Source organism: Alnus glutinosa, chromosome 6 (genome assembly GCF_958979055.1).
Source record: "Alnus glutinosa chromosome 6, dhAlnGlut1.1, whole genome shotgun sequence".
NCBI lineage: Eukaryota > Viridiplantae > Streptophyta > Magnoliopsida > Fagales > Betulaceae > Alnus > Alnus glutinosa.
In genome coordinates this window covers 27,828,932-27,851,585 of record NC_084891.1, presented here as the reverse complement: position 1 = coordinate 27,851,585, position 22,654 = coordinate 27,828,932, and the positions used below count along the sequence as shown (strand labels likewise).

The 22,654-nt window shown below is 35.4% G+C and overlaps 4 protein-coding genes across 8 annotated transcripts; all 4 read left to right on the top strand.

Annotated features, from left to right (window-relative positions):
- The first annotated feature begins 3,358 nt into the window (after positions 1–3,358).
- On the top strand, positions 3,359–4,089 carry LOC133870927 (snakin-2-like). 2 transcript variants are annotated; one of them, XM_062308210.1, is made up of 3 exons: positions 3,359–3,515; positions 3,627–3,648; positions 3,778–4,089. In XM_062308210.1, exons 1-3 carry the CDS (start codon positions 3,438–3,440, stop codon positions 3,957–3,959), a joined length of 282 nt encoding a protein of 93 aa, XP_062164194.1. In that variant the 5' UTR covers positions 3,359–3,437; the 3' UTR covers positions 3,960–4,089. The 2 variants fall into 2 exon arrangements, with proteins under 2 accessions (XP_062164194.1, XP_062164193.1); XM_062308209.1 differs by having other exon boundaries at positions 3,360–3,515; positions 3,624–3,648.
- A 1,538-nt stretch (positions 4,090–5,627) lies between these two features.
- On the top strand, positions 5,628–7,731 carry LOC133870856 (ycf20-like protein). The gene is made up of 2 exons (XM_062308099.1): positions 5,628–6,244; positions 7,057–7,731. Exons 1-2 carry the CDS (start codon positions 6,069–6,071, stop codon positions 7,505–7,507), a joined length of 627 nt encoding a protein of 208 aa, XP_062164083.1. The 5' UTR covers positions 5,628–6,068; the 3' UTR covers positions 7,508–7,731.
- A 5,100-nt stretch (positions 7,732–12,831) lies between these two features.
- Positions 12,832–13,545, top strand: LOC133871772 (snakin-2-like). Its single transcript, XM_062309190.1, has 3 exons — positions 12,832–12,958; positions 13,123–13,165; positions 13,240–13,545. Exons 1-3 carry the CDS (start codon positions 12,881–12,883, stop codon positions 13,419–13,421), a joined length of 303 nt encoding a protein of 100 aa, XP_062165174.1. The 5' UTR covers positions 12,832–12,880; the 3' UTR covers positions 13,422–13,545.
- A 2,288-nt stretch (positions 13,546–15,833) lies between these two features.
- On the top strand, positions 15,834–21,931 carry LOC133870807 (uncharacterized). 4 transcript variants are annotated; one of them, XM_062308031.1, is made up of 14 exons: positions 15,834–17,256; positions 17,457–17,662; positions 17,750–17,807; positions 18,316–18,440; positions 18,536–18,731; positions 18,810–19,101; positions 19,214–19,283; positions 19,364–19,424; positions 19,557–19,626; positions 19,716–19,803; positions 19,942–20,127; positions 20,224–20,292; positions 20,364–20,585; positions 21,008–21,931. In XM_062308031.1, exons 1-14 carry the CDS (start codon positions 17,184–17,186, stop codon positions 21,551–21,553), a joined length of 2,262 nt encoding a protein of 753 aa, XP_062164015.1. In that variant the 5' UTR covers positions 15,834–17,183; the 3' UTR covers positions 21,554–21,931. The 4 variants fall into 4 exon arrangements, with proteins under 4 accessions (XP_062164015.1, XP_062164013.1, XP_062164014.1 ...); XM_062308029.1 differs by having other exon boundaries at positions 15,839–17,256; positions 19,942–20,292; XM_062308030.1 differs by having other exon boundaries at positions 15,840–17,256; positions 19,217–19,283; positions 19,942–20,292.
- Positions 21,932–22,654: the final 723 nt, after the last annotated feature.

Genomic DNA, 22,654 nt, shown 5'->3' with positions numbered 1-22,654 from the left:
GAAAAATCGGTATCTTCTCAAATTATTTATCTGAATTTGAAAGAATTTGAGCATGTAATTATAAGAGACCACTTATGAGATTTACCTGACAAGATAAATAGTTACAAAATATAATTTTTATTTAGTCATATGAGTTTCATAAGTGATTTTTCATATTTATTAATGTAAATTCTCTCGAATTCAGATAAAATAATTTGTGAGTTAATCCACGATGAAAATGTTTGACAAACAGGCCCTTAAATTTACTGTGTGACTGTAGTTTTCAATATTTATGGACTAGAGCGGTGTTAAACAATGATGTTTGTCTTTTCTTTCTCTTCTTCTTTTACCTCGGTTTGGTGACTCGGACAACTTGGCGTTTTTGTCGGCGCCCATAAGACTCCAAAGTGCCAGCCAAACCAGTCAGGTAGCTGCTACATTTATATTTGTCTGTTCTTATCCATCTCTACCTTTCTTTTAAGCTTATCTTACACTAGCTCCAATGCAACCAAGGATTCTGGGAAATTTTCCATTCCTTTAAACCGCTATTTGGGTTTCTGAATTCTGAATTAGCTATATAAGTAAGTAGGTAGTTTTTTTTTTTTTTTTTTTTTTTTTATTAATTTAATTGAATCGCATGAGTGTTCAAACTCGTTTCGAACTCAAGTTAATTGAGATTTAAACAACCGTTCTAACTCGGCTCACCAAATCCTTTGCCGAGATCCTATCGACTACTCGTTCAGTTAAAGCTCGATAGTTTTTATTTTTAAATAAATAATATAACTTTTGTAAATTATTTTGAAATGACATGTGTCATAATATGATTTGTGTAACATTACGGTTGATTGTTTTCATTAAAAAAAAAAATTGAATAGAAATTAGATATAAGGACTTTCTTTTTCTTTTTCTTTTTTTTTCCTTATCACAAGAACTATCAACTAATTTTGATACCCTCCATATTATTAGACAAGGATACTTTTATTTCAAATAAAATAAATAATATTGATTTTATAGTCAAAATTTAAAATTAATCATGATCTTAACATAAAATGAATATTATTCATTTATCTTTGTCCGATATTATTTTTGTGTAATAGAGTTGATTGTCCTCTGACTCTTCTCATTACTAACTTTTAGGAATGGCTCACCTACCCTCCTTGCAAGTTTGACTACTTTAATTATTTAATTATTTGTCTTTGGTAATCGCCGAGTCATGTCTGACTCACTTCAAGCTATTCTTCAATAATTCGGTCAAATATATATTTAATTTTTTTAATGATATTGTAAAATATAAACCATTAAATTCGTAAAATTTAACTTAAATTACGAAACACATCATTTTCATTGAAAGTGAAATGGAGAGGTTCACGATCCATTGAAATGAATCAATATAAAAGTTAGATTAAAATGGTAATGATAAAAATTATAATAGTAATGACAAAAGTCTTAATTTTTCTGTCTCGTTCTAAGCTAAGTGAAATCTAATAATAATATGCGTGAATATATAAGGCTAGGATTATCTTTTTATCCTCCTAAATTAGAGTGGCTCTTAAAATTATAATTAAATTTGAGATGAATTACTATTAAATTTTAATCTAATAATAATTTTAAAAAGATAAAAAAAAAAAAAAAAAATTCATAGCATTACCAGGATATATAAATAGAACAATCATTAATTATTGCAACTATTATTTTTTTTTGGAAGAGGATTCTCACTATTAATTTTTTTTGTTTTTGCCTTTGAGAATAGAGGACTCATTGCATTCTTTTTTTATTTTTTCCTTTTTCACAGTAAATATGTTACAATGTCATTAAAAACATTTAAATGACAACTTTATTTATAGGACAGAAATTTTCAACAAATTGATTTGTAGGAACTTTTTTACAACTCACATGTAAAAATGACAAGTATCTATGCTATTAAAAAAACATATTAAAGCTTATACATGCAAAGAGATACATGTCAATCTTAAATATAGTTTATATAAAATTTTTTATAAATTAATTTATAGAAAATTTTTATTCTTACTTATATTATTAAATGTAACAAAGTTTAATTAATTGTAAGACATCAAGTTTTTATTAAATCGATGATTAATATATATATATTTTTTCTTTCGATATTGATTTGGTCAAAAACGGGGGACCAAATTTGATTTGAGCGTTTTGGCATTCGCTTCAAGAGAGCTGAATACAGCTGTAGAGCAACTTTTGTACAGCTGTGAAGTGGCTTTGTATCTCCTTTCCAACAAATCCCACCATCGCTTTCTGCCAACTCTCACAGACTCACAGGCCCAGAATGCCTACACCTCTTTTTTCTTTTTTTCTTTAAAAAAAAAAAAAAAAAAAAGGGAAAAGAAGAAAAGACAATGCAAGTGGAGTGAGACACCCAATAAAATCTTAGTTCAAATATTACAACAAATATTTTTTTTAATAATATTTAAAAATGACTCAAATAAATAGTTTTGACCGAATAGTTTCTTGACACATATATAGGCAAAAGAAAAGATCAGCAAAAAAACAACAGTTTTTGATGAACTACTTGGGGAAAATGCCTTTTACAACTCGTGGTAAGAGAATTTGATAATCATAATGAAAGGATAGCACTAACAATGACAAGATTGCTTACAACATTTGTAATAGTCGGTGTAAAAGATTTTTGCATTGAAGATGGGTGGGTAAAAAATCATTTATTTCAAGAAAAATGTTAATCCTACAACACTTTTGCAACTTGTAAATATGTGTTAACATAAGATTGGAGGGGGTTAATTTTGTTTTAGTAGTTATGTGGTTCAAATCACATACCGATACATGTCAACAAATTTATAAAAGAGTTGTGAGTGTATTTATTTCAAAAAAAATTGTAAACCCTACAACACTTTTGCAACTTATGTGCTAGCACATGATTAAAATGTGTTATTTCTTTCTTTTTGGTGGCTATGTGGATACATGCATGTCAACAAATTTCTAAAAGAATTAAAGGCGTAGCATTATTCTTATTTATGATAAGTGCCTTAAAAGTTAAAACAATGCCCTACCTTAAACCCCTTTCTTTTTTCTTTTTTTAATTAAAAAAAAAAAAGAAAAAAGTATACCTTAGAAGTTAAAAAATGTCCTACCTTAAGCCACTTGCAGATCCTATCCAGCAAGCAAATACAAATGTGCCTGCTCTAGATGATTCCACAGTTTTCTTTTCCAGATACTCCCTGACTAGTCACTATGCAACTATTCTTCCTCTTTTCCTTTTTGTTTCCCTTCCGCGTACATTTATTATTATTATTATTAAAATGTCCCGTCCTTGCATGCACCGGTGGCTGTCATCTTTATCTCTCTCTCTCTCTCTCGCCGCCTCACACGCGGGGGCTATAAATAGCACCACCCATATCTCACCTTTACTCGCTCAATATAGAGGTTTCATCTACCATTGAACAAAGTCTGTAGTTTCAAGCTCTTTAACCATGGCCATCTCCAAGGCTTTGATTGCTTCTGTTCTCATTTCTCTTCTCGTTATCCATGTAGCTGAAGCTGATCAGAAGGTAAAGTTTTATCAGTCTTTAATTTCTTGATATCCTTCACTTTTGTCAGTACGTAAACGTTACTTTATGATCACTTTCTAACACAAACACGTGCTGTTTAATGTACCGCAGGGTTCTCTCCCGGCAAAAATGGGTGAGTAATTCGTCTTCTTAATTCCATCGATTTGTTATATATATGATTCGGCTGCAGTTTGATTAATTGGGTGGTCGTGATTGGCTAACGTATTCAAACTATGTTGTTAATTGTTTGCTGTATTTTCAGACTGTGGAGGAGCATGTGCTGCCAGGTGTCAGTTATCTTCGAGGCAGAACCTGTGCAAGAGGGCGTGTGGGACCTGCTGTGCCCGCTGCAACTGTGTTCCTCCGGGGACTTCCGGCAATCATGACGTCTGCCCCTGCTACGCCAGCATGACCACCCGTGGCAACAAACCCAAGTGTCCTTGAAAGTTGAAACATAAACATATGCCGGTGGTGTTTAATTATGTCTTTATAACCTTGAGAGAAAAATAAAAAGGGTGGTGGATCGAAAATGAAATTGTGTACTAAAAATAGAAGACTGTCTTTCTTGTGTAAATTCTGGAGTTATGTAGAAACCTCGCTCACTTAATTTTATCTTTATCGCTATTTTACTTACGCTGATATTGTAGTGTCAGTCACCTCTTAAATCAACTTTCGTTGAAAAAAGAAATTAAAAATTGATTTGACACTACGTTAGCAGCAAAGTGAAATAGTAATATGATAAAAATGTTGTTATATATAGCAATATTATTCATAAGAGTTGTTTTTATAGTTTTGTAATTTGAGTTGCATAATAATGTTTTTTTTTTTCCTATATATATATATTAAATGAATATGTTGAAGTTTCATCTATCTCTCCCTTCTTTCACTGGAAAATGCTTGGATAATATTATAGTTTCTATTATAATTTTCATGCAAATTCGTGTGGCATAATTTCGTTAATAATACAATTTAATTATTTAATAACTGGCGTAATAAATATGAGTTAAACTGACGTATTAACTGTTAAGAAACTTATACAACAATTAGCAACGCTCCTCTTCATTTGGTTCAGGAAATTAAAGTGCTGTCAAGGAGAAGCCAGTAGTTCATAAAAAACAAAAAAGAAAAGATGAAGTCCATCAAAGTCTATATGGTCTCTTTTGCGAAAATGAAGGGTCAAAATGAGTCGTCCAAAGCATGACCTGTAGATTTTTAATTACAAATTTTTATTTTTGATTAATTTGGGGTATTAACAAATAGATTTGTTTCATCAAGGAATAGTGCTAAAAGAAAGAGAAGTGATCGTTGCACTCCTCCAACACAATGCACTCATAACCACTTCTTTGTGTCTGCTGTGAGTATACAAGTTGTGCAATAAGAGAATTTGTATCATTTTGTTAAAATGAATACTCATTTTTTATTTGTATCATTCATGTCACTTTTAAAATTATTATTTAATTAAAATTTAATAATATATCTATTACATATCTAATAATAATTTTAAAAAATTACATAAATTTTAGAATGATTCAATAAAAGCTTAAGTTTTTCATCTTAACATTACTCTTCATTGAGTATTGCCCTTTATCGAGCCTCTTTTAGGACCGCAACTCTAGGCTTCTTGTGGGAAAACACAGGAAATGCCATTCGCTTCATATACACGATATATATAGTTACGTATTTTGTCATTAACGAAGTTTTTTTTTTTTTTTTTTCCCTTTTCTGAATTAAGTTATTTCGGTCTATTAAACTGATTCATATTTTATTTCATTTTTTTAATATATATATATATATAAAAAAATTAAAAGAATGCATATGATAATTATATGGATTTAACAGTTGATCTTTACATTAAAGCAATCAACCATCACTGGAATTCAACAAATATCACCGAAATCTTGCCAAAACGGCCGAGATGGCTAGGATCCGGCCAGAATGGTCGAGATCGGCAGAGATATGGCGGTTCTAGTTAGATCCAGCTAACTAGCAGGATACGGCCATTTTGGTCGGAATTCGGCACAACGGCCAAATTCTACAAATATATATATAATTAAAAAAAATTGCATACGACAATTATGTGCTATAAATGTTTAGTTTAATGAATTGAATCGAAAGAATTTCCTTATAATCTTTTTGGCACTACTATAATTTTCTTTTCTGCAAATAAACGTGAGGTAGTTCTAGACTTTTAACAGGTGCATCCAAAAAACTATGGCTATTTCCTACTTTAGCCTCCAATTTGACCAGTATTCATATACGATGCTACTGGTTTAAGCTATTATGGCCCAATTTGTTTTGCAGTGAGCCGAAAGGCCCAGAAAACAGTGTTCGGGCCCATTTATTAAATGGATCAGAAAGCTTAAAGACTCAAAATTATATTGAATCGAAACCCAACTCCCAAAATCCATAATCTCTACTAATTCTATTTGTTCAAACGGTGCCGTCTATATTCCTTTTGAACGGCAGAGTTTCCCATCCCTCATCCCCAATCCACTTCACTTGTTCTCTTTCTTGGCGTTCCTTCTCGGCATGATTTGAGCGTGATGTTAGCTCATGGCATGTGGAACGGGATCGATGATGTTACGACCTGTTTTATCAATAACGGAGACCGACAGCCCAGAAAGATCATGTTTGGCCCTCGCCCACAACTGTTGCAGTGAACCTCGTTTCATCAGTCGGCAAAATCCAAAACAAATTGTCGTAAAGTCTGCGCCTTTTTCCCGGAGGAGGTAACATTTTTCGACACTTTATTTGCTTTTGTCGAACCAACCAAAAATCAGAATTATTCGATGGTTTTCAGTGAGTCTGGAAATGACCCACCAATCTCTGATTTAAGCCTTTAATACTCGCGAGTTGATTGATGAGATTTCATTCTCAGGAAAAATAAAAAATAAAATTTGTTGAGGTTTCCAAATTATTTGATGCTTTGCTTTGTTCTGTTTTTGCTGAGGTCTTGCTTGTTCTGTATAGATGCAGGGGTACATATATAGGGGTTTCTGTGTACTGTGATTGCAGTTGAGGTCCGGCCGTTTCCATGCTGGAGTGTATTGGTGTAACTGAGTTTTGTTATAAAATTTTTCATTCATCGAAAAAGAAATATCTATATGCACCCATCTAACTCCTAGTTCCAGAATTCTTGAATTTTATGAGGTATTTGTGTTGTTACAACTAGAGTGATAATGGGTGATATTTTGTGGGTTGCATTGGGATTTGAAGAAAAAGTTGTTTAGGTCACCTGGACAAAGAGTTGAGTCAGTTTTAGGATTTTCATATACCTGTACCTGTGACTAAAGAATATGAACCAGTCGATATATTGAATTTTCAATGCACATAAAGGGTTTTATGTGCTTTCCTTGTCAATTCTTTTGAAAACAAAATCGTTTTATGTCTATTTTTTCCTGGCATGCGTGATTTGGGTGTTGCCATTGAAGCTGTGTGTCCGTTGTAAAACAAGATTTTTTTCCTCCTACTATATATTTATGTGACTTTCAGAATTGAGGCCCTTGTGAACATGACATTGGTTTTTATTACCTTGATACAGTTTTCAGACAAGAAAGCAGGGGTGGAAAGTAGGCTTTGCATTGGACACGGGCGGGATTCCCAGTAATGGTGATGGCCCTGATCTTGCCAGTAATGGTGACGGCCCTGATATTGGACGCACTCGATTGGGCAGAATAGTGAGTGCAGGTGGAAGACAGCTACTGGAGAAGCTGAACTCGGCTAGGAAGAACTTCCCCGTGAAGATATTTCTGCTTCTTTTGGGTTTCTACACAGCAAATGCATTGGCAACAATCCTTGGGCAGACTGGGGATTGGGACGTACTGGTTGCAGGTGTAGTTGTTGCTGCCATTGAGGGGATTGGCATGCTTATGTACAGAAAGCCTCCTCCTCTATCTGCTGCTAGATTACAGTCTTTAATTGGGATGATTAATTACTGGAAAGCTGGAGTGTGCTTGGGCCTATTTGTGGATGCTTTTAAATTGGGTAGTTAAACATGCTTTTTGCCCCCATTCTTGGTTGGTTTTCCTTTTTATTCTGATATAAGATCTACTGTTGACTGTTGTTTCTAAGCTCTTGTAACATGTTGAATTTTTCTTCATTTCTTTCCTGTTGTAACCCTGATTCCCATTGGTTAATTAGGTGTAAATGTATTGTAGGCTTTCTCAAATGTAAATTTTTTTTTTCATAAATAAATAAATATCTGTTTGATCATGCAGTAGAATGGAGAAACTCAACTTGAGAACATACCCACTCCCCCAGGAAACTTTTGCCCTTGTTGTAAAAATCCTAGCCTCAAAACATATCAATCCCCAAATAGTTCGAGCCACTTTAACAAAAGCTTGGCTTTTTGGCACCCCACTATCCAAATCTAAGCGATGTTGATGCAGTGGAAACACTCATGGTGAAAGAAGAGGGTGTGTGGAGCCTGGAGGGGTTAAAAAGAACCCTAGGCATGAAAAGAGACATTTGGTTTTGGAGGCCCTTTGCAGAAGGAGGAACAGAACATCGGTTTTCTTTCTTGGTGACTTTGATTTTTACCAAGTGAGCAGTCAACTAACTTAACTTCTACTGATGAAGTGTGCATGACATGCACATGCAATGTTTATGATAATTCGGCATTTAATAACAACCGTGCGGGCTTGTGGGTGGTGTATGCAGGATTAAAAGAAAAGCACCATGAAGGGAAAGTGCTTTCCCTGCAACCAACGTGAGATGCTCTGGTGCGATGGGTGTCAAAAACGTGGCGTGTCTCAAAGCCTGTGATCTCACGTGCCTTTTAAATAACATGTGAGAAATACATATTTTTTAATAAAATTTATTTCAACGTTGTCATTGTAATTAAAAAAAAAAAAAATTTGCTTCTCGTATCAATTTGTGTGAAATTAATATAGTTCATTTAGCAACACTCTCATCTTCATGAATCATTTTGTTTAAGGAAAATGTTGTCTAGGACTATATAAGCACAATGAATAGCCCGTCCAAAAAAACAGAAAAGAGAAAGCCAATCGGAACACTCACAATGAACTCTTCATATTTGACTTTTCTCTACATTTTTAACAAAAACCATAAAAATGCTCATTTAACAAATTCTTTGTCAAAATGTTAAACTTAACATTTGTAAGAGAGGCCTTGTTTGTCCATGAACAATACATTACAGTACTGTTCATGTACTTTTTTTTCTCATTTTTTTATATTTTTCACTACTAATCAACATCAAAACATTCTCACTTTTTTCACTTTTTTATATCACATAAATAATTTTTTATTACTATTCAAATAAAAAAATTCACTACAATACAAATTTTTTTCACTTTTTATATCACATCATCACTTTTTACTAATTTCAAAAATTAACAACCCACTATCCTGTTCTGTTCTGTTCTGTAATGTCACTTGCCAAACAAGCCCAGAATCTCTCTTTAGATTTAAAGACCAAAAAAAAAAGTGCATGTTACAATTTTTTAATATTATTTGTTGCATTGAATGCTTCAAAAAGGTTTGGCTTGACTTGAATTTAATTCATTAAATGCTTTTTTGTATTTAACTTTATCAATAAAAAATAGTATTTATTTAAAGTAAATAAACATTTATAAAGTTTGTTATTTAATTACTTTAAAAATTGACTAGCTAAAAATCAATTAAAATAAATTTTTAAAGTTAAACTTTAAAAAAATTTAAAAAGCTTATTATAAATGCTCTCAAAGTCTATAATGTCTCTTTTACGAAAATGAAGGGCCAAAGGGAATCGTCCAAAGCATGACCTGTAGATTTTTAATCCCAGTTTTTCCTCTTTAATTAATTTGGGATATCAGCAAATAGATTTGTTCCATTCCTCCTTTAGCCTCCAATTCGACCAGTATTCATATTGACGCTACTGGTTTAAAATGTTATGGCCCAATTTGTTCGGCTGTGTTCTGGCCCATTTGTTAAATGGATCAGTAATCTTAAAGACTCAAAATTATATTGAATCCAAATCCAACTTCGGGAAATGCTAAACCCACAACCCTTTCCCACAACTTCATCACAACTCCACTCACAATGGTGTGGGGCCCACACACATGGACCCCACACCATTGTGAGTGGAGTTGTGAAGGGGTTGTACCCCAATCATCTTCCTCCAACTTCTAATTCCCAAAATCCATTAATCCTTACCCAGCCTTATTGTAATATTAACGTCCAGTTTCAACTGAGAGTGGACTCAATTTGAATTCAAACAGGTAATTCAACTAAACACGTGCCATTTCCTAGATCTTTATAGGTATTCATATAATGTAGAGGCATCACCTGTTGACAAGTTATCATTTAGCAGTTGTGATCTGTAATGTTCTGAGTCTGACTTTGCCTGGGTGGAGGAAACTCCATCTCTTGCCTATGACTTAATTTATTAGGGAGTCGTTGTAACCTTAAACATTGGACCAAAAGTCAAATTCAAACAGGTAGTTCAATTGAAATTAATAGATTCAAATCAAACCCAAACAAGTAGAAAACTTGAGTAATGCCATAAACATATTTTCATTCTATAACTATTTCATAATATGTGGTTATTCCAACCAAACTAGCATTGGAGTTTTTTTTTTTCTCACAATAACTAATATAAAAAAAATCAGTTGAAACTGTCACATTAATATTATATAATAATTATGAAATTCCTCATAAACTATCAAATTTGGGGAAAAATATTTTAGAATTATCACCTTAGAGCATTCACAATGGCCTCTTCATATTTAGTTTTTTTTTTTTTTTTTTTTTTTTTTTTTTTTAAAATTTTTAACAAAAATCACAAAAAATACCCGTATAACAAACTCTTTAGCAAATTTTAAACTTAACGTTTTGTCGAATTTTATCTTTAGATTTAAAGAATAAAAAAGGCAATGTTGTAATTTTTTTTAATACACTTTTTGCAAACCGTGCCAACATTTTCTCTCTTGACACCACAAATGTATTCATGGCAGTTAATTATTTTGCGATTATAAAGTAGTATTTATTTTAAAAAATGATTAGCAAAATCAATAAAAATAACTTTTTAAAATTAAATTTGAAAAAATTATGAGGAGGGTATCGTAAGTGGGCTTAGTCCCTTTGCCATATAACGTCTGGATTATCCAACGTTAAATCCATGACGTAACGGTTTTCCCAGAGTTTCCAGAGCCGTGTACTCCTGATTCCTTTCACCAGGTTTCAAGTGACTGTCCAATCAGGTGCTTTAAGCAGGCGTGAAAAGTGACCAAAATGGAGGCGATGGTTATCCTCAGCCGCTTGATCAACAGTGTGATTGTAGCATCAGAGCTATCACACTATTTCCAACGTTTTCTGTTCGCCTCAATAAATTTAACGAGACCTTTTCCATTCCCAGTTTCCCACTGTCACGTTTCTGGAGGAGGATATAGAGCAAAAGCATGCTTCAAGGCTCAGATTATGTTTTGTATATATTATTATAGGGAGAATATATTGTTTTATCATTTAAAAAAAATTAAATGATAAAGCATTATATATACATTTAAATATAATAAAATAAAATCTATACAGTAAAATGAATACCCTCTGAACCCAAATGAATATGATCGGAGGGTTAAAAATAAGTCGGATCATTCCAAATGCTTTTCTCTACCTAATGGAAGTATGATTTATTCCGAAGTTATAGGTTAAGCTGAGTAAGAAGTGTAAATGATTTAAATGATGGATTAAAGCCCGCAAGTTTTCCTAAAATGTACGGGTAATGCCGTAACGGTGTATTACATGTTTTCTTATGACTTCTTACAATTGTGCACGGCAATTTATATTTTAATGGTTAATGTAATAAGTACTATGTGAACTATTACATTGATTTGTAAGAATTTATAATAAAAGCTGGTGGAACAACATTCTTTTGCAAGGCAAAATGTTTTTTTCTTAAAAAATAAAATAAAATGCTTGAGGACTACAAAGTTATTTACAAACTGATGTGTCAGTTCATAATTAATGAAATAGTTAAAAAGTTGTAGTATACAAAGTGTTATTTGACAAATAAACTGTGACATCAATTTGTAATTACCTTTGTGGTAAAAGTTGTAGACTTGTGTCACCACTCAAATTTTTGCATTGCTAATACAATATTGCTCCTCTAATTGTAACTTCATTTTGACAAAAATGGGATTCATAAAGTTGAACATAGTAAAATAAGAAATTGAAAGATTTCGTTGAAATTTAAAAGAGGTGGAATAAATTGTATAGATATCTCCATTTTTATTCATTATTTAGATTAATGAATTAAATTATATAGTTATATGAGTGAAAGAAAACAGCTATATAATATATATTTACAGTAAAGTTGTTGAGTCTCGTCTTTGATTTATAAGAATAATTAAACTGTTGAGCATAAATAAATAGAAGAAGAAGAGATTGTTTATCCCAAGATTGGTTGATTAGTCATGTCATCCTCGCTTGAAATGGGTTCAAAAAATCAACCCTATTCAATTTTCACTAACATTTGTATGCATGGAAACTTCTTAGTTCTTATTTTTATTGCTCTTATTTGATAATTTTTTTTTTTTTTTTTTTTTTAGGGTATCCTAAGTCACTTATAACCAAACATACTTCATTCACTGTTGTCCCACACACAGTAATAGCCTTCCGAGCGCAGAGGCCCAGCTAGGATTACCAGATTAATCTCTGGCCCCATTCCAGTGCCACTGTAAAAATGAAGCCTTTAAACTCGGATTATGCTCAGGTGGCTAACCCCAAAAAAATGGTAACACCTAACCGAATTCGAACTCGAGACCTCAAGGGATGGTATCCCTATAGGCCGCAAGCCTTACCATTTATTACTCTTATTTTACTTTAAACTTTTGCTTTCTTTTCTAAAAGCAAAAACATTTACAGGATTGAATCAAGATTCTTCTTTATTCTTCTCTATTTTTTTCAAAAACATATCATATTTTATTTAATTTTTTTAAATTTTATCTTACAAAGTCAAACCTCAAAATTCGCAAAGTGAATTAGAATTAAATTCTGATTTCAGAAAATTTTTATTTTCAAACGCACCATAAAAAAAAATAAAATAAAATAAAATTATTCTTTCCTTTATGATTTCATAATTAATGACAATATTCCCATTCCTTATATCTTGTTATTTCAGAAACCACACTGGCGAAGACCGGATGCGACCACTCCAAGAATGCTTTCTCGTACACAGCAAACATGAAAAATGCACCAACCCCCTTTTTCGTTGGTAAAAGAATAAAGAATGCACCAACCCTCTTTATTACCGAACTTCGTAAACATTCTTTCACTATAAATACGACCACTCTTTCCCCCCTCCATGTGTACCAAATTTTGAGGTTAACGACAGAAACATATATAGAGCACCGGTTCCTAGGCAACAGGCCATGGCTATCTCCAAAACGCTAATTGGTCCCCTTCTCATTTCTCTTCTCCTTGTCCTCCTTGATGAATCTTATCAAAAGGTAAACTTTAGTATCCCCTTTTTAATAGAGATTTTTAATAATTTTGTTGTTTAAATTGCCAGCAATTCATACAGTAATAAGATCTAGCTAGATCTTACTTTCTTAATCCACAATTGTATCCTCCTCACTAACCCAAATAATTTTGTATTTAAAACATGTTTTAGGTGATCACAAGCGAGGTTGAGAGCCCTTCTTCACAAAAAATAGGTATATATATATTCATTTAGTTTTCATGTCTATCAACACTCGATTTCTCAGCATTCTTGCACTCTTGCCCACAGATTGTGAAGGTGCTTGTGAGGTGAGGTGTCAATTGTCGTCTAGGCCTCGGCTATGCAAGAGGGCATGTGGGACGTGCTGTGCCCGTTGCGACTGCGTCCCTCCAGGCACTTCTGGTAACTATGATGCGTGTCCCTGCTATGCCAATATGACTACACATGGCGGCAGGCGCAAATGCCCTTAAAGCTTCCTGCCCTTAATTGGCTTAGTGTTCTGCTTGATATCTCTCATAACCTGGAGGTTGTATAAGTATCATGTGTTGTGTAAAGAGAAAAAAGGACACAAATAACATACGGTTATTACTTGTAGTTGTTACCTAAGGTATGGTCGGGATCCTTTCCATTTCATAATAAATTTTACATATTTAATAGAGTATATATCATCACATGGTAAATATATTACTACGTTTAAAGACGGACTGATGGAGGGGTCCATAGGGGATACAGACACCTCCCTCCCCTCTTCTAAAAGGTTTTTATAATCCAAAATATTAAATTTGATGATTTCACAATATGAAACACGTTGTTGTGTGTATCGGTGTATGTAAAGTTAAGGCAAAACAATCAAACGGGGTTTTAAGTCAATTGATTGCATTCTACAATGTCTTCTAATTTTTATTTGATAACTATAATAATTTTTAGTTCTCAAGAAACAACTAAAAGAAAGAAATTAAAAAGAAAAAAAAAATTGAAAATAGAAAAAAGAAAATCCAAACAACTAAAAAACACAAAAGCAAAAAGGAAAAAAAAAATAGTACACATAAGAAGAGAAGCTTCAATACTATGGTTAAGCCGTAGGCTACAAAGTTATTGTCGTTATGCCTTGGCCCCTTCAATAATAATTTTTGGTTCTCTCCTTGGCCACATGATTTAAAATTTTAAATTAAATGACGTTACAATATGTACACCGTTAAATATAACAAAAGAAAATTTTAACTCGGAAATAAATCATATTCCCTTCACTTGAAATTCAATAGAGAAGATCCGAATCCTTCTTTGACCCAACAAAATTTTGAAAAACATGTGGTTGTAAGCTTTGTGAATGTTAAAGCCGAAGAGGAACTCTATAGACTATATCATGGCAAATTGGTAATTCAAGATTGGTCTTAATTTTATTAGAACTAAGTGGGCTTTGGATAGGTTAATGATAAAGTAATTGTACCCATCTGATGAACGGCCCACTAGGCATTTTGTTTTGGACCATAGAACAGAAAAATGGGTTCAGCTCCTCAAAATGAGACATTATATTTCTATTCTATAATTATTTTATAATGACATCGATGACCCACTAATTAATGTTCCAAATCAGCCGTTGCCTCTCGTTGTTCAAGGAGTGGATGCAACCATCAGCTTGTATTTATTAGATTTGTGGTTGGCATATGGGGATTAGTAATAAGAAAAGTTATTAGTAATCAAAAGCCCATAACATATTGTGGCTCTTAATCCTAGGCCTAACCACCTTCAAACCCTAACACAATAGTCTCTTAGTAGTCTCTTACATTGAGAAAATAAATAATTCACGTCCAATTTAAACCTCGGTTCCAAAAATCTCGGTCACAATAAAGAACTGCAGAGGCAGCAAATGCAGTGGAGCAATAAGTCATTTACCAGCGCCTAGTGAATAATGGGACCATTGCTAGAAGATTTAAGACTTTATAGCGGGCATTGAAAGATTGAACTAAAGTAATTTAAATTGATTGAACTATCAAATGTTGCACCAAACTTTACGTGCTTTGAAAGTGATTCAAAGACAAATAGCAGCCTAATTCCGCTAAGCCCAAAGCTAGAAGACCTATAATTCTAATAAGATGACAAGATCGGCATATAATTGTTGCTGAATCAAGTAATGTCTATGTAGTACCGTGGACCCGCGACCTACTATATAGGGTCTCCAGGCCCTCCCCTCATTCATTATTATGTCCGTAGTGTTGTCAAGGCTTGCGATTCGAGGGCATAAGTGTCTTGTATGATGGTAAAAAAATTGAAGGTTTTTTAAGTAATTAGCTTTGGCCTAGACAGCTTAGGTTACCGGAAAAGAGCTATGGGTCACGCAGCAAACATGACTCTCTTTGCCACGCCGAGGTGCAGATAGCCAGAGAATCGAATTATCACATCCCCCATCAAAAAATCGCTGTCGATTAAACAATTAATCGCCGAGTGCTATCCCCACCCCTGTCCTCGTGACTGAGAACTTTTTCTAGAAGTCACGTCGCAGATTTCAGTGTCGCAGTGAGATTAATCTGTCTGTATATATAATATATAATTTTTCGTACTCTCAAGCCCACACTCCAAGAGGCGCGTGAACAAATTCGCACGCTCTCACAGTCGCCTGCGAATGGTACGTGTTGCTCACAGCTTTTATCGATTTGCAAAATGCAAATGTTTTTTCTTTTTCTTCTTTCGAGAAATCATTTTAATAAGAGGAAGAGGAAAGGTACAGAATATTTTTCTTCTTGGGAATAGAGACGGTATTGGTACGGAGAGAGGGTCGATACGACACGTGGCAAACATCAAATGGATTGCCATGGTAGCCGTCGTTGATCCATGGGTTTCGGTTATAAAAGCCTGATTCAACCGTCTCAATCGCAGAGAAAGAGAAGTACGTGGTCTCCAACAAACCATCGGACGGCAACGAGGTTTCCCGGAACGCATCGGGGCCGTCTAGGCTTGGGCTCAGTGGCGTGTGCGGGAGTGGAAAGGATTGGGTTTTCGTCCGACGTGGACGCCACGTGGGTATTCGTTTGTCTGATGTTTCAGTGGCGATCTAACGGCCGTGAGGGGACCACCGAGCGTGCACCGCTGATATTAGAACGACGAGTGAATGGCGCCGTGTGTAAATGTGACGAGAGAGAGAGAGAGAGAAGAAAAGGAAAAGCGAGAGAAAGGGAAGGAGGTGGCGGTTTTTGTGAAGCATTTAAGCGCGAGTTTGCTGTGCGAAAGCTTCGGTTTTTTTTGAGTCTCGTTTGAGAGAAATGAGCTTCGGAGCTCTGGTGTGAATCCGTAGTATTTTGGGACTTGAAGGTTGTTTGTTAGTTTTCTTCTTGGGTTTAAATTTGCACATTTTCTCAGTGCTTTGGGGTAGAATTCGAAGAGAGAGTAATTTCGAATTTGAATTTACATCTGGGGTTTGATTCGGAGACGGGTGAGAAATTGCTGGGTCTGGGTTCTAAGAGATTCGCGCATTAATGGGTGTCTTTTATTCCAAAAGAGTTCAATGAACGTGATTTTCAGATTTTGATAAAGTATTTTGAATTTTGATTCAAGGAGTTTTCACGGGTATTTTAGAGCTTTTCTTATTTGTCGGCCAATTTGACCTCTCACTCTCTCTCTTTGTTGGCCTTTTTTTTCTCTCTGTGTCTGGTCTGTTACTCGGCTTTAATTCCCGAAGAACCTGATTCTCTGAACACGAGGGAACGAATTACTTTTCCTCCTTTCTTTTCCACAATCTCTTTGCTAAGCTTTTTGTCTCTGCTTCCTCTGTTCTTTTTCACCGACGGGATCCTCGCGAGCTCTACCACTCTAAACTCAGAGAGAGAGAGAGATATGTGGCAACGAAAATCCATTTTTCTCTTTCTTTGGAAAACCCAAACGCCACTTTTTCGGTTTTCTTTCCGGCGAGCTTTTCGGTAAAACTAAACCCCCCCAAAAAAAAGAAGTTTCTTCATATATATCTCCTCCGCTCTCTCTGTTTCTCTACGTTGTTCTCTCAAATCAATTTCTTCTTCACATTTTATCCTTTTTGTCTCATTACAGAAACGGACGCGGTTTTTATTTTTGGCACGCTCTGATTTATTTCTCTCTGACCCGGTTTCTTTCTGTCATTGAAGAAATTCAAAATCCCAAAAAAAAAAAAAAGAGTGGAAAAAGAAAAAGATCTGGATTTGTGTCCGATCGAATTCTGAGCCATCGAAGCCGTTTTCAAAAATTCAGATGTTGTTAACTCAGAAATGGACAAAGCTCGAGACGTGAGGCGTGGAGCGAGTCAGTTCTCTCCAGCCAAGCCCCACAAGCTCTTCGCTGGTAAATTCACACTCACACACAAAGATACAAAAAGAGAACAAAACCCACCCATTTTTTGTCCTTGTCGTTATCTGGGTGTTCGTTGTTTCCCTTTGTGATAAGGCTTCGCCGATTATGCGTGTCCTATGTACCTTATTATCTCTTTTCTCGTGGGTTCTAGTTGTTTATGAGCTTTTCTATTTGTGTGTGTAATTTTGAAGGGTCAGATAGTGTTGGTGGGGACTTTATACCTTCGGAAAGATCGAAGAAAGAGAGGCTAAGGAGATTGAGTGCTGTTGGTCGGACAAGCTCGAGCTACAAAGGCTACGAAATGGGTTGCGATGTGTCTGACGGAGAAGATGAGCTTCGTGTACAAGCACCGTCTATGAGTAATGGCTCTAGCAAGAGATTTAAGATTTCCAGAAAGGTAGACAGTTTTGATGAGCGGAAGTTATTAATTATTGTTCATGTTTGTTGCGCTTTTTAACCTCTTAAAAAAAAATTATTTGTACAGTTTTTTGATGACTGCAATGGCGTTGATCATACCTCTGTTCCGAGAAAGCTACGGTCAGGTGAGTGGTTCCTGAATCAAAACCCGGAAGATTTTGGCATTTTCAATTTTTCGGCAATTGGAGTCTCCGTAATTTTTTTTTTGTTTTTTTTTTTGATGAATTACTTGGAGCCCCAGTTTTTAAATTTCAGACTCGTTCTTATTTGGTGGGTCTTCTGGGAAGTTTCTTATTTTGTTTTGCTTTGGGGTTTGGATTAGAACTGAAGCAAAACTGAAGCTTTTTGCTTTTTCTTTCTTTTTCTGGACGCAAGATTCTGTGTGTTTTCAATTATTTCTATTTAATATGTTGATGCTGCCACTTTTATGCCGCATTTTTCTTTTAAATTAATTAGTACAGTAGTGTTTTGAGATTTTGCTCCATTCTGTCCTGAGTTTCACTTTTCCACGGGAGATACTTTAGCTTTTAGTGAATCAGAAAGGTATTTTGTATTAAATTGAAAAAAAAAAAAATTAATCTTGGTATTTTTTATTTGGTTAATGTTTGTGAATTTTATTTTTTACATTTACAGCCATGAAGAAGCGCAATCGCGAATCTGTTTCGCCACCTTTACCAGATTCAAAGAAGCTGAACCATACAGTCAGTGGAGTCGAATCGCACGTAAAGAATGGTGTAAGGAAACCCAAACTGAACATGGTTAGTCCTTTCTGTTTCGCCACTATGAAAATATCCCTTTCTTATCCTTTTTTGATCTAGCATTTTGATTAATATACTTGGAGTTGATTTTGTAGAAACGAACCCCAGAGCAGACTCTTTCTGGGCCAATAACAAAGGATGAGGAAGAAGTAGTGGAGACCTTGTATGCATTGGCCGGAATGTTCCCAAGCAATGATGTAAATGAGAAGAGTAAATTAGACGGTGAATCTATGGAAGAAAAACCTTCTGCTTTGCCAGAGTCAAGGGAGAGTACAATGCCTTCATTGGAAGGTTATGGTTTCTTCATTTAGCTCATTTCATAATATTCTTATTATTTTTTTCCGTCTTTTAAATTGTGTACTTTATCAGATTCAGCAGTTACAAAAGAGAACTTGAGCTCAATGCCCAGCTTGATAATTGCTGAGGTTGCCAATCCCTCATCTAATGTGGAAAGATCTCCCAAAGAAACTACAATAGTAGACTCTTTGAATGAACCCCGTGTTCAAGAACAACCCGATTTGCCTGACAGCAAGAGAGTTCGTATAGAATTAGATTCTTCTGTTCCTCAATTGAATCTACATAGCATGCCAATCTTGACTAAGAGTGAAAGTAACAGTGAAAAGCCATTGGGTGATGCTGATGAGCTGAGCTTGGATACTAGGTGGGTAGTTTTATAGATGATTTAGTGCTCTCGTATCTTCTTCTTCTTCTTCTTTCTTTTTTTTTCCTGTTATTCTTTATATATAATTCTTTCATATTTTTCTATGATCCAGTAGATTGAAGCTACCCACACAACCAGAGACCCCACTGATTGAGAGGAAACCAGAGATTGCATTGGGGCCAGTAAGCATAATTTCCTAGTTTAAACTAAATGTTCTTTGAGCTAGATCTGAATTTAATGGTGGCTTTCGGTTGCTGTATAGGCCATAGCCATTGCAAGTCAACTGGAACAACAAAATATGATCAAGGAGCCTACGAAAAATGGTACACTTCTGACTTGCTCAGAAGGTCTTATTATCATATTGTTTGGAGTTTTGCTTAGTTGCAAAAGTGGCATGTTTTATAGTTTTGCATGTCAATATTGTGAAACAATCATACTCTTTCTTTGATCAAAAGGTCCAGCATTGTGGCCAGGCTTGTCTTCAGTGGTATCGCATAGTGTTGGGAGTCACGGTCCTTCTGTGCAGTAATTTTCTTGCTTTCAATATTTTTCATACATTCATTGTAACCATTTTCTTTGTTTCTCCCCTGTTCTCACGGATTTTGCTGTCTCAGGTCCTCTGCTGCTAAAATTCAGGGTTGGCTTGATACTGCTGTTGCCTCCAGGGACAGGTCATTTGGAAGTGGTTCTTCAAGTGGAAAGGTGAAGAGGACTAGTAATTCAGTGATTGTTAAAAAATAATAAAAATTCAGTGATTGTTTCTTATTTATGCTATCTATTTCTTCACAAATGTTTGTATAGTATTTCAAGCATCTGATTGGTATTGGGTTAACTACACAGGTTTCAAAAGTGGCTGTTAATGAAAATTCATGGAAGAGGTGTGCCACTCATGTTCGCATAAGTCATCTCATTCGGATTTTTCAAATGCCAGAGAACCAAGAGAGGTTGCTATTGCAACCTAACCAATTGAAACCACAGGAAGGATCAAAGCTAGGAGTTCTTATGGCGATGAACAACTTCCATGGGGTGAGAAAAAGTTTAAATGGGATTATTTCTCCTTCCAATCTTTGCAATTCTACTACTGAAGGAAATTCAAATGAAGCTAAAACTGGTATTCTTCAGCACCAGCGGCTCCATCAAGATCAGCCCCAGGCTGCCCTGGCATCTGGGGTGTACACTCCACAGAAGCAGGTAAGCTTATATTGCAATTGCTATGGTTTCTTCCTTTCCAATGTTTTGATTATTCTCTGGTTTATTGTCAGAGTTTCGATTTCTTGTCCTTGTTGGCTGGAGGTGGTGGGGTGGAAGCGAAGAATAGTGTGAACAGAGCTGGAAATGGGTTAGATTCTATGTCACAACTCCAGGTTCCTTATCTTCATTCTCTGGCCCAGCAGCAGACTCTTATGCCTTTCTCAATGCCCCAAGCTCGCTATTCCTCCGCTTACCCTGATCAGCTTTCAGGAGCACCAGCAACATCACATCAGGTTTTTAATTCTTTCTTCTTAGAATACATAAATAAATTTGTAGAAGGAGATTCATAAGGGCCAGTTAAAATTTGCTTTGCAACTTTCCCTTTATAATGTCTTTTTTTTTTTTTTTTCCCTCATGCCTGTTGCAAGTTTCTGAGTCACTTGATGGAGTTGCTGACTTTGCACCCTCTGAATGAGAACGATCAAGTGAAAGTTCTAACTGGAGGGGTGAACTAATAGGATAGTTAATATATGATTGCCCAACGATATACTGTGAACTCGGTTAAAGACTCCAGCTTGTCCATCACTTGACTAATACGAACTTGCAATAAGCAGCAAGTTTGGTTTCTATCCATATTTATGCTAACTGGTTGTGGCTTTACCTTGTCATGTTAGCTGTATAAATTCTAAAACTAAGTTGTAATGCTTCATTCTAGGTCCAGCTTCAGGTACCTCCATATCTTGGCAGTCCATTCTGTGGTTCCCATGCAAGTCCTACAACCTTGACAAAACAACAGCAACAGCATCAGCATCAGCAACTGCAACTGCAACTGCAACTGCAACAACATCAGCAACAGCAACTGCAACTGCAACAACAACATCAGCAACAGCAACTGCAACAACATCAGCAACAGCAATGCTTTTGGGCTGCTCAGCTGGCAGATCAATACAGGCCTGTGGGAACTTCAACTTCCATGACCCAAGTTTCGAGCTGGCAACAGGGAAGGCAAGATTCTCCTATGCTGATCCCATGTGCCCAAGCCATTATCCCACCTCCCCCTTCATCCCTAGAACTACTTGGCCCCAAGTACACTACAGTTTCTCAACAGCAGCAACACCTCATGGCCATTACTTCAACGTTTCCCCCTACTCGGCTAAAAAGGCAAGACCACGCTCTCCCTGCTGTCTATGATGAGACTGGAGGTGGGTTCCATGCCAGTGGGGCACTGCCATTGCAGTTACTCTGCAATGAGCGCCTTTGATGTGAGCATCGGCAGCTGTTTGATGAGACGATGGAAGGGTAACACATTATTCCATTCATTCTTTCTGTTCATACTCAGGGACTTGGTGTGGCATGATCAAATAAGTGAAGATACAAGCAAACTTCAATTGATCACCATGCATTTCAGAATATCAAATCACCAGAAAGGAGAGCACGCGGGGCAGCCGGAGGAAAATTGCCGAGACCGAATATGCTGTGGGAGAACCTGAGACCTATCAGCTGCTGGAGATAGGTTTTGTAGTATAATACTTTTATGAGCTTATAAAATCACGTCAATGCCTTTTCACAGAGAATGATGCTAAATAGATTGTTAAGTTTCTTTTTACTTGCCTGTACCCCCTACAAAATTGTCTTTCTAGCCTCTGTTTTGGTTCTTCCATTATCGTTTTGACCTTGTCTGCTTTAGGGTTTGAGGTTCATGGCAACCACTCAAAGCATAAAGACAGAGGCAGAAAAAAGTGAAAAAGTAAAAAAGGTCAAGTAGTAAAGAATTAGGCGCAGAATTTGGATCTCTAGCAGCCTAGTGGAGTCTTGGCATAAGCTCACTGATACAATCACAAGATGGGTTCTGTGAGGGGAATGGTAATGTCAAAAAGAAAATGATTTTTGGATGCTTTTAGGTCAAGAATTCCGCCCTCCATACATGGTAGAACCATGTGGCCATTATTGATGATGCACCGTCCTGTGTAATCTTAAATTTGTAATTCTCAAAGCAGAATAATGCATGTAAAAAGGACTGAGAAATGTCGCTCGACAGCTTGTTGAAAGGATTCATACTAATTCATTATGATATTGCATTCTCATTTAACTGTTAACTTGCGCCTTTTGCCTAACTTTTTGTCTTTAGAATTTAGGTTGGATGATATCCACATAAATTAGCCGTCAAAATTGCTATTGAAAATTACTTGTCCAAATAAATTTTGGACTCTTCAGTTGTCTACTTAACCAGGTAGATCTCATATATGCTCTCTCGTAATAGCTATTCAAATTACCAACAATTTGAATAACTAATTTCTATAGATCCCAATCATGGACGGCTCTGAATGAGGATATCAAAGCATTAATCTTTAGGACAAGGTTT